Genomic DNA, 17,493 nt, shown 5'->3' with positions numbered 1-17,493 from the left:
ACATTTGAGACAAAATAAAGGAAATGGGGTGGGGGTAGGGGGAAATGGAGGGGGTAGGCACGGGGTGTGGTGGGCAGTAGAGAGGGGAGGAGAATTGGGAGGGTTTGGGGGGGTATAGGGTGGAAGGGAAAGTACTCTACCCCTGTTTATGCATACTGAACTCATTTCAAATGCAGGCCAAAATCTATTAATAAGGAACATACAATGTTCTAAACAATAGAAGACCAGGTTTAAATGACACCCATTTCAACTCTGGCAAACTAAGTGATCACCAGGTCTCATTACTCTTTCTGAAAATAAGCATTGAGGATATTTCTTAATTTAATTTGGGGGGGGGGGGGGTTAATTTAACGAGGGTGAGAATTGCCAGCACAATAATTGATCATTTTTCCCCAGCTTTTGTACCCATTAGAATAAAGTAATCTAAGGTCAGGTGTAACACAGAGCAAATGTAAGACGTTTCTTTGTTTGACAGAAACAAAAATGGAGAGTCTCTGTTTCAGCACTTGAACAAATGCCAGGAATTTGCAAACCTGATTTTACTGATTATTAACATGCTGGCAGCAAAGCCGAAATTTCCAGCTACTATTGCTTAACTAGAAAAATTAAATAAAAGAGGTTTAGCCATTCCAAACCTATCCCCAATTAGCACAAAATATAACAGTTTAATTTATGACACAGAAAGCATATACTCTAGTTTTTGGAAAACTGGAACAGAAACACAAGAAATGGCCAGCAGGTCAAAAAATCACCTGAATTAAAAGTTTTAATGCATAAAACAATATACTGGAGGAACTCCGCAGAGCAGTGTAGCATCTGTGTAGAGAACGGAGAGATGATTTTTCGGGTTCAGACCCTTCTTTGGACTGACCTCAAACCACTGAACCAGTCTGAAGAAGGATCCCAACCCAAAACATCTTATGCTCATTCCCTCCAGATGTTGGCCGACCTGCTGAGTTCATAGATGTAGAAAAGTACAGCACAGGGACAGGTCCTTCCACCCTCAATGTCTGTGCCAAACACAATGCTAAGAGAAACTAAACTCATCTACCTGCACATGATCCATACTCTTCCATTCCCTGCATATCACATGTGCTTATCAAAAAGCCTCTTAAATGCCATTATCATACCTGCCTCCTCCACCACCACACCTGGCAATGCGTTCTAGGCTCCCACCACCTTCTGAGTAAAAGATTGCCCTGCTTATCTCCTTTAAAATTTGCCCCTTTCACCTTAAAGCTATACCCTCTAATCTTTGACATTTTCTATACCCTCTAGTCTTTGACATCCCTGGGGAAAAGATTGTGACTGTCTACCCTATCTATGTCTCTTATAATTATATATACTTTCATCAGATCTCCCCAAAACCTCTAATCAAAGTCTGTCCTCTCTCCAAAAGCCCCCACATTCTTTCTGTTATGGGGTGATTAGTGAACAGTTCCCCCAGCACTTCGTTTTTTTGCTCAGGATTCTAGCATCTGCAGTTTCTGTGTCATCTGAAAGGTTTTAATGATAAACTAGATCAAGTGGACCTGTTGGGCCCAAACCTCTCCTGTATTGGTGCAGCACCCTTTCCTCCCCCGCCCCCCCCCCCCCCCCCTCCGTCCCTCCTCCTCCCCCTCCAACCCCCTCCCTCCTCCCCGTCCTCCCCCTCCCTCCCCCCCTCCCTCCCCCTCTTCCCCTTCCCCCACTCAATCCCCTTAAGCCCCCTTATCCTCCCCCTCCCTCCCCCCCGCCCTCCATGGGAGATAGATTTAAATGTTAAAATGTGAATAACTTAAAAAATATAACACCAATTTCAATCAAACTACTTGCATTACCATTAAAGTGATGACGGCGAGTAAGGTGGGCCTAAAATTGTCATGCTATCGTGTACTGTTTTGGCTGTAGTTCGATCACAAACAAACAAGAGTTTTAGTATATAGATTATCAACTTGTAATGTTAGTTCAGAGGTCTTATCCTTGAATACTGTCAAATATATTGGGTGTCTTCATCATTTCAGTTATTACTTGTAATGTTGAATCATGTATGAAACCAAGACATTCATACTGCTCCAGTAGTATGAAGATGAAACATAATATTGAACTGGAAGAGAGTGAGGCTTACTTTGCATTTGGCTCTATCAATCACAAATGTCCTGTGACAAAACATCATACCGGAAACAAAAAAAATCAGTTGCCTAGTATTGACATCTGTTTTAATAATGAGCATACATATTCACCAAAAAATGCTTTTTAGAAATCTCTAAACTTCTGTCGTTTGTTCATTGATGCACAAGAGAATTACCTAAAGTTATTTGCTTATTTCTCACCAATTAACTCATGATTTTCCATTGAGGCAAGGGAAGCAACTTATCGACTGTACCTATAATAAATGTCAGGTGGCAAAGATACAACAGGGGGAAATAGACTGCACTTGGTAAACTAAATATCCTTCCTTAAATTCCAGATAAAACATCAGATCAGTGAAGAATCCTATTTTTTTTAATAGTAAAAGAGAATAGTTTGAAATTGGATATTCATGAATGGAAACTTGGTGAGATTTCTAATTTAAAATACTGCACAAAATATTATGTATTTATGGTACTATATATTCCTGATCCAGAAGATGAAGATGCATGGGATTGGTAGATTGAATTTAGAACTGAATTACCCATAGAAGACAGTGGTGATAGAAGGGTGTTACTCGGTGCAGGCTCGAAGGGCCGAATGGCCTACTCCTGCACCTATTTTCTATGTTTTCTATGTTTACTCTGGCTGGATACTAATAGACATCCACAGGGATCATTGGTAGGACCCCTATTTATCATATACTAGACCAAGTGGACCCGTTGGGCCCAAACCTCTCCTGCATTGGTGCAGCACCCTCTCCTCCCCCACTCCCCCCTCCCCTCTCCCTCTTCACTCCCATCTCCCCCTCCACTCCCCCCTCCCACTCACCTCACCCCCTCACTCCCCTCTCCCCCCTCCCTCCCTCCACTCTCTCTCCCTCCCTCCTCCCCTCCCTCCCCCTCCTCCCCTCCCTCCCCCCCTCCTCCCCTCCCTCCCCCCCCTCCCTCCCTCCCCCCTCCTCCCCTCACTCCCTCCACCCCTCACTCCCTCCCCCCTCTCTCTCGCCCCCTCCCTCCCCCCTCCTCCCCTCCCTCCTCCCTCCTCCCCTCCCTCCTCCCCTCCCCCCCACCCCTCCCCTCCCTCCTCCCTCCTCCCCTCCCCCCCACCCCTCCCCAAGCAGATTAAGATGCATACGATTAACAGTGACTTTGTGGCAGTACCCGGGGATTAGGCCACTCCCTGGATCATCCCCCTCGGCATGGGCTGGGCAGGGCTGGGGAAGGGACTAGTGCTATGGGGTTTGCCTGAAGGGGCTAGAGAGATAACTCATGTGGATGTTCTGTTGCTGCATTAAAATTACTGTTAATACCTATCTGGCATCTTGCCTGATTCCTACTGCGTCCAGACCCACTACAACTTGGTCATATGGATTCAGATCGACCTTACTTTTAGAAGAAAGCGGGTTGTGGTGGAAAAATAATATTGAGGCTAGAGGCATGTGACCACTGGATTTCATCAATGATCTGTGGTGGGGTCTCAGTTGTTTATGATATATATAAATGACATGCACATAAACATAGATGGGTCGATTAGTAAGTTTGCAGATGACACCAAAATTGCTGTAATTGCAAAGAGTGTGGAAGGCTGTCAATGTAAACAGCGAGATATAGATCAGCTACACAAAAGGGTGGAGAAATGGCAGATGGAGTTTAATCTATGCAAGTGTGAGGTCAAATGTAAGGGGAAAGTATACAGTTAATGGCAGCATTGATGTACAGAGGGATTTTGGCGTTCAAGTCTTTTCATGCTGTCTGACTCTATGACTTTATGACTCCAACTCCATAAGGGCGGCCATGGTGGCACAGCGGTAGAGTTGCTGCCTTACTGCACTTGCAGCACCAGAGACCTGGGTTTGATCCCGACTAAGGGTGCTGTCTGTACGGAGTTTATATATTCTCTCCGTGACCACGTGGGTTTTCTCCGAGATCTTCGGTTTCCTCCCACACTCCAAAGATGTACAGGTATGTAGGTTAATTGGCTTGGTGCATGTGTAAATTATCCCTAATGTGTGTAGGATAGTGTTAATGATCGGGGATTGCTGGTCGGTGCGGACTCAGTGGGCCGAAGGGCCTGTTTCCGTGCTGTATCTCTAAAACTAAAAAACTAAAATCTCCGTGAAAGTAACAACACAAGTAGATAGATTGGTAAAAAAGGCATATGGTAAACTTGCCTTTATCAGTTGGGCATTGAAAATAAGAGTTAGGAAGGCATGTCTCATTTTATAAAACATTCATTAGGCCACATTGGAGAATGGTGTGCAGTTCTAGTCATCCGATTACAGGAAGGATGTGGAAGCTTAGGAAAGGGTGCAAAAGAGGTTAACAGAATAGGGTAGTAGCTATCAGGAGAGGTTGTTTTCTCTGAAGAATTGGAGGCTGAGGGGTGAGCTGATAGATATATATAAAATTATGAGAGGCATGGATGGATGGACGGTCAGAACTTTATTCCCAGGGTGGAAATGTTAAAGACTGGTGAGTATGGGTTTAATGTCAGAGGAGAAAAGTTTAAAGGAGATGTGTGGGGCAAGATTGTTTTACAAAAAGCTTGATGGGTGCCAAGCGTACTCTGCCAGGGCAGGTATTGGAAGCACATTCAATTGTGGTGTTTCGTAGGCTTTTAGCATCAAACATGGATATGCAGGGAATGGAGAGATGTGGATGAAATGCAGGCAGGAAGACAATAGACAATAGGTGCAGGAGGAGGCCATTCAGCCCTTCGAGCCAGCACCATCATTCAATGTGATCATGACTGATCATTCTCAATCAGTACCCCGTTCCTGCCTTCTCCCCATACCCCCTGACTCCGCTACCCTTAAGAGCTCTATCTAGCTCTCTCTTGAATGCATTCAGGGACTTGGCCTCCACTGCCTTCTGAGGTAGTGAATTCCACAGATTTACAACTCTCTGACTGAAAATGTTTTTCCTCATCTCCGTTCTAAATGGCCTACCCCTTATTCTTAAACTGTGGCCCCTGGTTCTGGACTCCCCCAACATTGGGAACATGTTGGGGCTCACGTTGTCGACCTCCCCGTGGTGAGCCCTGTCAACTGACCTCAGTCAGGCGAATGACAACAAACAGAGACAGCAGAAGCAGAAGCAGCTTCATAACTTCTGCTGCCTCAAACGCAAGAAGAAGAAGGGAACATGCTTCCTGCCTCTAATGTGTCCAACCCCTTAATAATCTTATATGTTTCGATATGATCCCCTCTCATCCTTCTAAATTCCAGTGTATACAAGCCTAGTCGCTCCAGTCGTTCAACATACGACAGTCCCGTCATTCCGGGAATTAACCTAGTAAACCTACGCTGCACGCCCTCAATAGCAAGAATATCCTTCCTCAAATTTGGAGACCAAAACTGCACACAGTACTCCAGGTGCGGTCTCACTAGGGCCCTATACAACTGCAGAAGGACCTCTTTGCTCCTAACAACTGCAGAAGGACCTCTTTGCTTGGACTGTTTTATGTTCTATATGTAATGCAGAATATGCTGATCAATATGCTGACAATATATATGACAATATGCTGTGGCGCTGTTGCAAGTAAGAATTCCATTGTTCTATCTGGGACATATGACAATAAAATACTCTTGACCTCGACAAACAATAACTCGTGCTCTTTTTGAGCCATTTCCAAACTCTGAGGATATTCTGGGTTTTTTCATACTTACAGCTATATAGTCAAAATCACATGATTGCTGATGTGCAAGATCAAAATCCAAGAAGTGAATGAAGATGCTGTAGTGTGTATCGACACTGATGACCCAAGAACAATCCACATTAATCCCATAAGGATTTGGGTAGTTTGGTGAGTGGATCTCTCCTGTAGGGGCTGTAACAATTCCACCACAACCTGAAAAAGCAAAATGATTGAAAATTAGAATTTGAGCCAAATTTTAGAAGTGAGTAGCTTCCCACTGCATCAAAACAGCATTTCACTGAATATGGCATCAATAAACCCTGGTAAAACTGAATCCATGGGCATCAAAGGGAAAGCATTTCAGTCATTAAAGTTGCACATCACACAAAGTTGTTTATGGATATGGAAATCAGTCATTGTGGACCCTAATCATCTCCAGCTGCTTCAACAATCACAGTCCTTTCATCGTAAGGTTGGGAGTGGGATGTTTGCTGACAATTAGATTAATTTCAATTCCACTCATGTTGCTTCGGCCCAAGATATACGGTACGATACAATAATACTTTATTGTACTAATGGAGTTTTAGCTGATAAGAAAAATCTTTTATCCTTAACTTTAACTGTTTTCAACAATGTATTAATTAAATGTTTTAGCAAAGGTGACTCTTTATCCTTAACTAATAGCTTCGCTTCCCATTTATATATAAATTCTTCTGGACAAGATTCTTTTATTTTATCCATTTCAATTTTAACCCATGCTGTTTTTCCACCCTCTCGATAAAAGGATGAAATAAAACTCATTTGTGCTGCCAGATAGTAATTTTTAAAATTTGGTAATTGCAATCCACCTAATTCAAATTTCCATGTTAATTTTTCCAGAGACACTCTTGGCATTTTACCTTTCCAAAGAAAATTCCTCACAGTTTTGTTCAATTCTTGAAAAAATTTATTTGGCAAAGGTATAGGCAGTGTTGAAAATAAATACTGTATCCTCGGAAAAATATTCATCTTAATACAATTCACTCTCCCTATCAATGTAATCAATGTAATTGGAAGATTCATCCATTTCTTCAGGTCCTCATCTATTTTTTTTATTAGTGGTTTATAATTTAATTTATACAAATTATTTAACTTATTATCTACATTAACTCCTAAAAACTTAATGCCTTCTTTTTGCCATTTAAACTGACTTTCTCTTTTACATTGATCATAATTGCCTTCAACAAGAGGCATTATTTCAGTTTTATCTTTATTAATTTTATATCCTGATACTTTCCCATATTCTTCCAGTCTGAAATATAATTTTCTTAAGGATTCCAATGGTCTAGTAAGACAAATTAAGACATCATCAGCAAATAAAGTAATTTTGTGATCTTCCTGATTAACTTTAAATCCTTTAATATCTAAATCTGCTCTTATTAGCTCTGCCAGAGGTTCAATGGCCAATACAAATAAAGCCGGTGATTATTGCCGTTTGCTTGGAATAATCAAATACTACAACTCTGGGAACGGAAGGGTATTAAAAATATAGGAGACTGCTATGAAGGGAATATCTTTTTGACATTTTCGCAATTGAGAAATAAATATCAAATTCCAGGGAATAGTATTTTTTTCTATTATCAATTACAATCTTTTTTAAGGGAAAAGTTAGGTAATTCAATGTCTCTATTTCAGATTAAAGGAATCGAATCCTTGATTCAGGGCAAGGGAAGAAAAAATTTATATCATCAATGTATAAACTACTACAGATATCTAGTCCAAAGATAGGAATTCATAAAGCAAGACAAAGATGGGAAACAGATCTTAATATTATTATTGATGAACCAAGTTGGGAAAGACTGTGTTTAGATAGTATGAAAAATACTATTAATGTGAGATACAGCTTAGTACAGTATAATTTTTTGCAGCAACTATATTTAACCCCGGAAAAATTAAATAAATTTAAACCAAACTCATCTGAAAGGTGTTTTAGATGCAACCAAGACGTGGGCACTTTTATACACTCTACATGGGCATGTCAGAAGGTAATTCCTTTTTGGCAAGACCTAAAAAAGTTTTTAGATCAATTGATGAATAAGATCATACCAATGGATTCAAGGTTGTTTTTGCTAGGAGATACAAAAGGAATAATACCAAAGCTAAGTTTGGATAAACATCAAGAAAGATTTCTCAAAATATCATTAGCAGTAGCAAAAAAATGTGTTGCGGTCACATGGAAAGAACAAAATGAAATAAGATTTGAAAGATGGCATGCAGAAATGCGGAGTTGTATCCCATTAGAAAAAGCAACGTATAATCTGAGAAATGGATATGACTTCTTTTTGAAGGTGTGGAACCCATTCATGGCAAAGCTAGGATTAAGAATAGGAAGTAGTTAAATTCAGGATTGCTTTGATACCTAACAAGAATTTAAAAAGAAACTACTCGGAAGTGACTCCCTCAGGACTCCAGGTTTTTCTTTTTCTTTCTTTCTTCTGCTTTTTCTTTTTCCTTCTTTTGAACTGGGGGGTGGGGGGGTGGGGGGGAGGGGAGAAAATACAGAACAATACATGTATAATCGAAGTTATAGGTCAGTGACTATTGTTTACTAAGGAATGTAAAATGTATAACGTATGGGTTCTGTTAAAATTTAAATAAAATATATATTTTTTAAAAATAATACTTTATTGTTAGATCAAGTCTAAAAATGTTCTTGTATCTCAGCAGCTCCACTTGCAACAGCAACAAAGACAAAGAATGTAAACAAGAAACGAGGATACATATATTCACCATAACATTTACGATCACAAATGATGACACATTCAAGACCCTTCAATGTACATTTGATCTGGGATTAAGTTCTATGTTTAGTTTCAGGATTGACTGGTGCACAAAAGAGTGCTTCAGTCTAACCTTATTAAATCTTGGAACCCTGTACCTCCAATTTGATGGTAACAATTCGTATTCACTGTTCAGGACATGGTCGGGGTCAGAGACAATGTTGTTGGCCAACTTTAGCATGTTATTGTGGTAGGCTGATTCATAGAGTTTCTCAAGGGGTTGACCGACGATCTTTGAGCAGATTTTCATTTGGTGGAGCAGTTTTGACTTTAAAGTGGTGGACAAACACTTGTACCACGTAGCATTACAATACTGAAGAACACTCATATTCACAGAAGTAAGGAACAAAAGAAGAATTTGTCTACTCGCCCCAAAGGACCTAAGGCGGTGGAGAAAATAAATTCTTTGTTTTGTCCTTTTGCAGGCAGATTCAATGTGGTCTTTCCAGGATAGCAGATGGTCGATCATCACACTCAAGTATTTAAATGATCACACCTGCTTGATTTTATCATTATGGATAACAATAGGAACTATATGAGAGTCAGATGGTGAACCAAATACTATTTCCTCCGTTTTCTTTGTATAAATCTCAAGAGCATTATTATCACTCCACTCAACCACTTTGTTTACACCATGTCGGTGCAGCTCAGGGTTGTCTGATTTACTCAACAGAGATATTAAAACTGTATCATCAGAATACTAAGACAATATTCAGGCATGGGCTGGTATGAGGCAGGTTATATTGATTGGTACCATAAAATGACAATAATCACCCACAACAAGAGTGATCCAGTCGCTCACCATTGAACATCAATGGTATTACTATTGTCAAGCCCCCAATTATCAATGTTCCCGGAATCACTACTGAAGCAATGAGAAATTTATTTCATCATGAAAACTCCTTTTGACATTCCTTGCTCAAGCCAAGCTCAACCATAGATTTATGATATGGATTGTAAATATTTAAATAAAATCACGCTGGGCAGTGCAGCAATACAATCCTTGTATCAATGCCAATCACCTCTGTTGCAAGATGACATTGAAACCTCTTCCATTGGGATTTGAACATGTGTTAATTCGACTAGTGATATGATTTCCTGTGCTGGATCACCAGTGAGTTGTTTGGTGGGCACTGTGTTGCAACATAATTGGCCCAATTATCATAGAATCATAGAGGCATATCATATCATATCATATATATACAGCCGGAAACAGGCCTTTTCGGCCCACCAAGTCCGTGCCGCCCAGCGATCCCCGTAACATTAACACTATCCTACACCCACTAGGGACAATTTTTACATTTACCCAACCAATTAACCTACATACCTGTACGTCTTTGGAGTGTGGGAGGAAACCGAAGATCTCGGAGAAAACCCACGCAGGTCACGGGGAGAACGTACAAACTCCTTACAGTGCAACACCCGTAGTCAGGATCGAACCTGAGTCTCCGGCGCTGCATTCGCTGTAAAGCAGCAACTCTACCGCTGCGCTACCGTGCCGCATAGAGGCATACAAACCAGAAACAGGCCCTTCGGTCCAACTTGCTCACACTGACCCACATGCCCCATCCACAGTAGTCCCACCTGCTTGCTTTTGGCCCATGTGTTTGGCCCATACCCCTCAAAACCTATCCTATCCATGTTCCTATCTAAATGCTTCTTAAACGTTGTGATAGTACCTGCCTCAACCACCTCCTCCAGCAGTTTGTTCCATAGTTCTGAATTGTACTGAATTAACATCTACAGTAGATCGCCATCAACAATACAATAGGTGAACTGATAACAAACTTCTTGATGACTGATGCACTCCTATCTGATCATTTAAAAAAAGTAGAATGCTGGAAGAGCTCAGCAGGTCAAGCACATCAGTGGGGACCAAAAGCGGTAAGTCAACATTTTAGGTCCCAACTCTGCATCAGTACAATTCCAGGGTCCTATTTTTTTTGTTATGGATTCCAGTATGTGTAGTCTCTTTTGTTATCATCTATGTGAGAAGTACTGAATGAGGAAAATAAGCAAATATAAAATTAGTATCCATTCTCAAAGCAAATACATGCTAAACAAATTAAACAAATTAAGCACCAGATATTTGTACTGAGCAGTTAATTTCCAACTACTTCTCGTATCCTCTTGTTGCTGGACTGATAATCTACATGTGCATCCATTCATAGAGGTGAAATGGAGAGATTCTGTGTTTACTGAATAGATATTATTTGAAGCTTAGGCCCAAGGATATTTGCATAAAGCCTGTGGATTTAGTCTGGCTTCTATTCCCTTCTGCTTTATTAGTTCCATTGACTTTAATGTTAAAGTCAGCATTCCAAACTTCTGAGCAATAGTTGATAGGGCTGGCAAATGTTAGTGGAAACAACACAGAGTAAAAATGTAGTTGTCGGTCCATCAGGGAAAAATAAAGAAATGTAGAAAAACTTTGCTGAAGCCTTAACGTACAAAATACAGCATGCAATGAAAGAACTAGATAAAAATTAAACTCACATTGCAAATGTATGCAACTGTGTAAGTAATATTAAAAATAAGACCATTTTGGAGCTTCTTGGTAGGGAACTATAAAGTGAATAATTTGGATTTAATTTGTTGAACTTTTGATAAATTTTGCACTAATCCCCTTTTGCACCTCGACCCGTGACTTCCTGACCTATAGACCACAATAAGTGAGGATAGGCTACAACGAATCCTCCCTGATAATCTTCAGCACCGGTGTCCCGCATTCTCAGCATCTTACGATACTCCCAAGATATTCAAGATTGCATGGTCAAATTCTGCTCTAACTCGATTTAAAGGTTTGCACATGATATCAACAGACTGAGTCAGATCTTGAATAACAATGAGACAGAATACAGGAAGGAAATCGTGAGCTTTGTGCATGGTGTCAAGACAACAACCTCACCCTCTATGTCAGCAAGACGAAGGAACTAGTCATTGACTTCAGAAAACAGGCCTTCGTCAGCATTAATGGTGCTGAAGTGGAGATGGTTGAGGCCAATATGTTCCTGGGCCTTAATATTCATCAATAGTTTGTCTTGATACACCCACATTAATGCTATGGCCAAGAAAATATACCAGTCTCAGAGGATATATTTTTTTAACCAAAAACCTTCAAAAATTCGGCATGTCCAACAACCTTTACCAATTTCTATCAATGTACCATAAAAAGCATTCTATTGGGATTCATCATGACTTGCTCTGCCCAAAACCACAAGAAATCCCAGAGAGTTATGGATGCAGCCCAGTCCAACATGCAAACTTAGCCTTCCCTCATCGACTCCATGTACATTTCATTTTGTCTCAGAAAAACAGCCAACATAATCAAGAACCCACTTACACTCAGGTCATTCCCTCTTATCCCATCAAGCAGAAGATTCAAAAGCTTGAAAGCATGTGCCATCAGGTTCAGAAACAGCTTCTTCCCCACTATTATTAGACTACTGAACTGTGGTCTATAATGTATCAAGCTATTGAACATTACAAGCACCAATTAAACTACAAACTCTCGTAGTTTAATTGGTGCTTGCAGTGTTCAATAGCTTGATAGTTATTAGGAAAAGCTGTTCCTGAACCTGAAGGTCACAGTTTTCAGAATCCTATACCTTCTTCCCGATGGCAGGACTGAAATGAGAGCATGGCCAGGGTATGTGTGTCCTTGATGAAGCTGGCTGCCTTTTTGAGGCAACGCCGCCTTTCCATCCTTTCAATGGTGGGGAGATTGGTACCCGTGATGGTCCACCACTTTTTGTAATCTCCTTAATTCCAGGATGTTCAAGTTGCCAAACCAGTCCATGATGCCACCAGTCAATGTGCTCTCTACCGTACACCTGTAGAAGTTCAAGAGAGTATTTGTCGACATACTAAATCTCCTCAATCTTCTAAAGGCATAGTTGGATTTTCTTCATGATTATATGAATGTGTTGGGCCCAGGACAGATCTTCAGAGATATGTATGCCCAGGAACTTGAAGTTGTTGCCTCTCTCCACCATCAGTTCGTCAATGAAGACAGGTTTGTGGAACTTTGGCCTTCCTCTTCTAAAGTCAACAATCAGCTCCTTGGTCCAATGACGTTGAGAGCAAGGTTGTTGTTCTGGCACCATTCAATCAAACTATGGATCTCCGTCTATATTCCGACTCATCAATACCCGTAATTCGTCCAGCAGTGGTGTTGTCAGCGAATTAATGATAGAGTTGAAACTGTGACCTTCAGGTTCAGGGACAGCTTTTCCCAATAACTACCAAGCTATTGAACACTACAAGCACCAATTAAACTACAAACTCTCAGTTGCAGAAGGGACTTCAGGCTTTTGTTTTCATTTGCACTAATATTGTTTTTTTTTAATCTATTCATCTATTGAGTACTGTGTACAGACCTGTTATGTTGCTGCAAGTAAGAATTTTATTGTTCCGTTTCGGAGTACGTACAACAATTAAACACTCTTGACTTATCTACATCCCTGATGTTAATAAGCTCTGAACTGCATGATGTGCATAATGTACATTGAGGCAATTGAAAGATTTTCAGGAAATTTGCTTTAAGACACAAAGATAAATTCAATTAAATGAACAATCGAAAGCTGGTCATTTTTTTGTGGCTCTTGCTAGTCATCATCAGCAGTTTGAGAAGTATCCACACAGACGTATTTTGGTTTTTTTCATCAGACATAGTTGAATAAAGGGAACTATTTCCAGTAAATCTTTGCACAGGAGATTGTCGTTTCCTTTAATATTTTCTAATGACTCATTTCCCTGCTCTGATTCTTTGTGGAATCATTGCTCATGCTTGTCCAGAATGTTCTGGAAACTAATTTTCATTTCTGGTTTGTTTTAAAATGCAACTTTTCAAGGCCAACAGTCCTTCTCCAAATAAATGTTTTTCCTTTCATTGCCAGATACCCAGCATTATTATATCATCAGTGCATTCCATCAGCATTGTAAACATTTTGTGTAGTTCATTTCTCTCTCAAATAACGAGAATCAATCATTAATGCATTCCAGGATTTTGGATTAGAGACAGTTGTGAGTTGAAGGAAGGTTTTCTGAACGCATTAATAATAAATTATATTTTGAAACAGGTTTGAGTAAAAATGAAAGAATATAAACTATTTGGCTTCTATCAATATTGAGAAATCCACATGTCTGACTCATGTAGCCGATAATCAGTTTATTTTCATCCTAGCAATACCACAAAATGCATTTTGACATATTATGGCGAGTCCGAGACTTGTAGTTGTAGATGAAGTTTATTGCAACCGCAATACACGAATACAGAATCAAAACAACAAGTCGCAGGACAACCAATATAAACTTACTGTCTTCCTTGAAGACTCAAACGAACTAACTCAATCGGGCGCCAAACGCACCCATGACATCGCTGACCAATCAGCGATGTCCTTCCCTGGACCAATCCCCATGGTCGCGTTCCCACGTGACCTCGCTGGCCAATCCGAGGGTTCGACGACCTAGACCATTCTCCATGGTCGCTACATGACCCCCCCCAGAACCCGAGGTGCGGAACCTAGCTGGGAGCCTGATTTCGCGACCACAACGAGTACGGAGAGGGACAGCCTGAACCACAGGAGCCGGAGGTTCCGGACTTGGTTGAACAGCCGGAACGAGAGGTTCTGGAGGAACTACCGGCACGGGGGGCTCCGGAGGAACTGCCGAAACGGGAGGTCCTGAAGGAACTGTCAGAACGGGGGTTTCTGGACTGGGCGGAACTAACGGAGGTCGGCCTCTCCGAGGGGTTTGACCGACCAAAACTGGTTGATCCGGGTCCAAATGGGCAGGTTTGAGCCGGGCCACCGAGACGAGTTCGCTCTTGCCGCCCATGTCTAAGGTGAAAGTAGCCGTTCCCTTACGTAACACCCGGAACGGCCCTTGATAGACCCTCTGCAACGGGGCGCGATGGGCATCCTTACGCAGAAAAACAAACTCACAGTCTTTCAGGGCAGCCGGTTCATGCACCATGGAACACCCATGGCGTGAAGTCGGCACTGGAGCCAGGGAGCCCACCCGTTCCCGGAGAGATGCTAACGCTGATGGGACCGAAGGGAGCAGGGCTGAAGGGTCCGAAAAAAGGTCTCCGGGTACTCGAAGTGTCGAGCCATATACTAGCTCTGCAGACGACGCACCGAGATCTTGCTTAGGAGCAGTCCGGATGCCCAAAAGAACCCAAGGGAGTTGGTCCACCCAGTCCGGGCCTTCAAGCCTTGCACTGAGGGACGCCTTAAGTTGGCGGTGGAACCTTTCTACGAGTCCATTTGCCTGGGGGTGATATGCAGTTGTGGGTTGTAACTTGGACCCGTACAGTTCCGCCAGCGCGGCCCAGAGGGACGAAGTGAACTGTGGCCCTCTGTCAGTGGTAATGACTGCCGGGACCCCAAAACGAGCTACCCAATGGAGGGCCAAAGTCCTAGCACAAGACGCTGACGAAATATCAAACAATGGGAAAGCCTCTGGCCACCGGGTGAACCGATCCACCACCGTGAGGAGGTGGGTGTAGCCCCGGGAGGAAGGCAAAGGTCCGACCAAATCCACGTGGATGTGAAAAAAATGAAAGGGCGGGACCTCGAAATCCTGTACAGGGGGCTGGACGTGGCGCTGGACTTTAGCGGTCTGACAGGGCACACAGGAACGTGCCCACCCCGCTACCTGTTTTCTCAGGCCATGCCAGACAATCCTCGCTGCTACCAAGGCAGAGGTGGAGCGGATGGACGGGTGCGCCAACCCGTGAATGGCATCGAAAACCCGGCGCTGAAGGGAGGGCGGTACTACCGGCCTGGGGCGAGGAAGAGAAACATCGCACCAGACTTTCGTGCCCTCCGAACCACAAGCTACCTGGGCCAACTTCAATCCCGAAGTGGTGGACTGGTACGTCGAAACGGTATCCGCCAGGAGCTGTGCCTCCGCAAGCTCCTGGGGATCCACTTCGCAGTCCACCGCCGAAATAGGGGGAAAAGCAGGTCTAGACAGGGCGTCAGCAACGGCATTCAGCTTACCCGCGATATGACGGACATCTGTGGTAAATTCTGAGATAGCCGTGAGGTGCCGCTGCTGGCGGGCCGACCATGGGTCAGACAATTTCAAAAAAGCGAATGTTAATGGCTTGTGGTCCGTAAATGCCACAAATGGGCGGCCCTCGAGGAAATACCTGAAATGACGGACAGCTAAATGGAGAGCTAGAAGCTCTCGGTCAAATGCGCTATATTTCAGCTCGGCCGAATTTAGTTGCCGGCTGAAAAACGCTAAAGGCTGCCAACGGCCACCAACCTGCTGCTCCAGAACTCCACCCACCGCCACGTCAGAGGCGTCGACCGTCAGGGCCGTGGGGGCTGAGGGGCTCGGATGGACCAACATGGTGGCGTCTGCCAAGGCTGCCTTAGCTGCCGTAAAAGCCGACTCTGCGGCCGGGGACCACAACAATTCTACTGGATTACCTGCAAGGCATTGGAACAGCGGGCGCAGGACTCGCGCCGCTGCCGGAACGAATCTATGGTAGAAATTAACCATGCCAACGAACTCCTGCAGCCCTTTTACTGTGGTGGGCCTGGGGAAAGCCCGAATAGCCTCCACCTTCTCTGGCAAAGGGGCAGCGCCGGCAGGGGTAATTCTGTGCCCTAGAAAATCGAGAGCAGGGAGGCCGAATTGACATTTGGAGGGTTGAATAATGAGCCCGTGGTCTTGGAGCCGCTGGAACACGGTCCGCAAATGGGCCTGGTGTTCCTGCACTGAGGGGCTAGCTACCAGGATGTCGTCTAGATAGATAAACAAAAAGGGTAAACCCCGGCCCACGCGGTCCATCAGTCGCTGGAAAGCCTGTGCCGCGTTCTTTAAACCGAAAGGCATACGCAACCATTCAAACAACCCGAACGGAGTTATAGTTGCAGTTTTTTGTATGTCCTCCGGTCGCACCGGAATCTGATGATATCCTCGCACCAAATCGATTTTGGAAAACACTACCGCACCTTCCAGCCCAGATGAAAAGTCCTGTAGGTGCGGTATGGGGTAGCGATCAGCCGTGGTGACAGCATTGAGACGCCGATAATCTCCACATGGCCTCCACCCCCCAGATGCCTTGGAGACCATGTGTAACGGCGAGGCCCACGGGCTGTCAGACTGACGGACAATTCCCATTTCCTCCATCTTCCTGAACTCCTCCTTTGCCACCACCAGTTTGTCTGGCGGCAGTCTCCTGGCCCGAGCGAAAACGGGAGGGCCTTCGGTGTGGATGTGATGGACCACACCGTGTTTAGCCGAAGGTGCGTCGAAGCGTTGAACGAGCAGCTCCGGGAACTCGGCCAGAATCGCAGCATATGAGTCGGGGGCCGCGACGACGGCCTGGACAGTAGGGCTGAGCGAGGAGGCGATTGTCGGAGCGACGGGCTCCTCTCCGGCGGAAGGTCGGAGGTCGTTACCGCGGACATCAGGAACCAGTGAAAAAGCCCAGAGAAAATCTGCGCCCAGGATCGCTTGTTTGACGTCAGCTATGATGAATGGCCATTCGTACGTGCGGAGGCCTAAACCCAGGGACATTTTCCGTGTACCGAACGTGCGAATTGGGCTGCCGTTCACCGCGATGAGGGTGGGACCTGTCTTACCCGATCTGGTTTCGAGGTCGGTCGGCGGCACTATGCTGACGATGGCTCCCGTGTCTACCAAAAATTCTGTGTCCGTGAATCGATCATGGACATAGAGGCGCCGGTTCTGGCCAATCGTAACTGCCCCTATGTACGATCGGCCGAGGCATTTCCCGCGAAGGTACAAGGCAAGCGGCAGTTGCGGGATTCGTTACCCCATCGTAGGTGATAATAGCACCAGCCGCGCTTGTGCGGATCTTTTTGGCGGGCTTTCGGAGAATTGGCGGGAGACGTGGCGCCATCTTGCCGTCGCTGTGGCGTGGTCACCGAGGTCGAGACTT

At 43.9% G+C, this 17,493-nt stretch overlaps 1 protein-coding gene across 1 annotated transcript in view; it reads right to left on the bottom strand.

Moving 5' to 3' along the window:
* Nucleotides 1-17,493, bottom strand: part of cubn (cubilin (intrinsic factor-cobalamin receptor)) — a 197,683-nt gene that overhangs the window by 106,364 nt on the left and 73,826 nt on the right. The window contains exon 28 of the mRNA XM_078422245.1: nt 5,780-5,961. Coding sequence (XP_078278371.1) covers nt 5,780-5,961 — 182 coding nt within the window. The remainder of the gene's footprint in view (nt 1-5,779; nt 5,962-17,493) is intronic.

This window comes from Rhinoraja longicauda, chromosome 2 (genome assembly GCF_053455715.1).
Source record: "Rhinoraja longicauda isolate Sanriku21f chromosome 2, sRhiLon1.1, whole genome shotgun sequence".
Classification (NCBI taxonomy): domain Eukaryota; kingdom Metazoa; phylum Chordata; class Chondrichthyes; order Rajiformes; family Arhynchobatidae; genus Rhinoraja; species Rhinoraja longicauda.
Note: the sequence above shows the minus strand (reverse complement) of the source record. Positions and strands in the feature narration are given on the sequence as shown.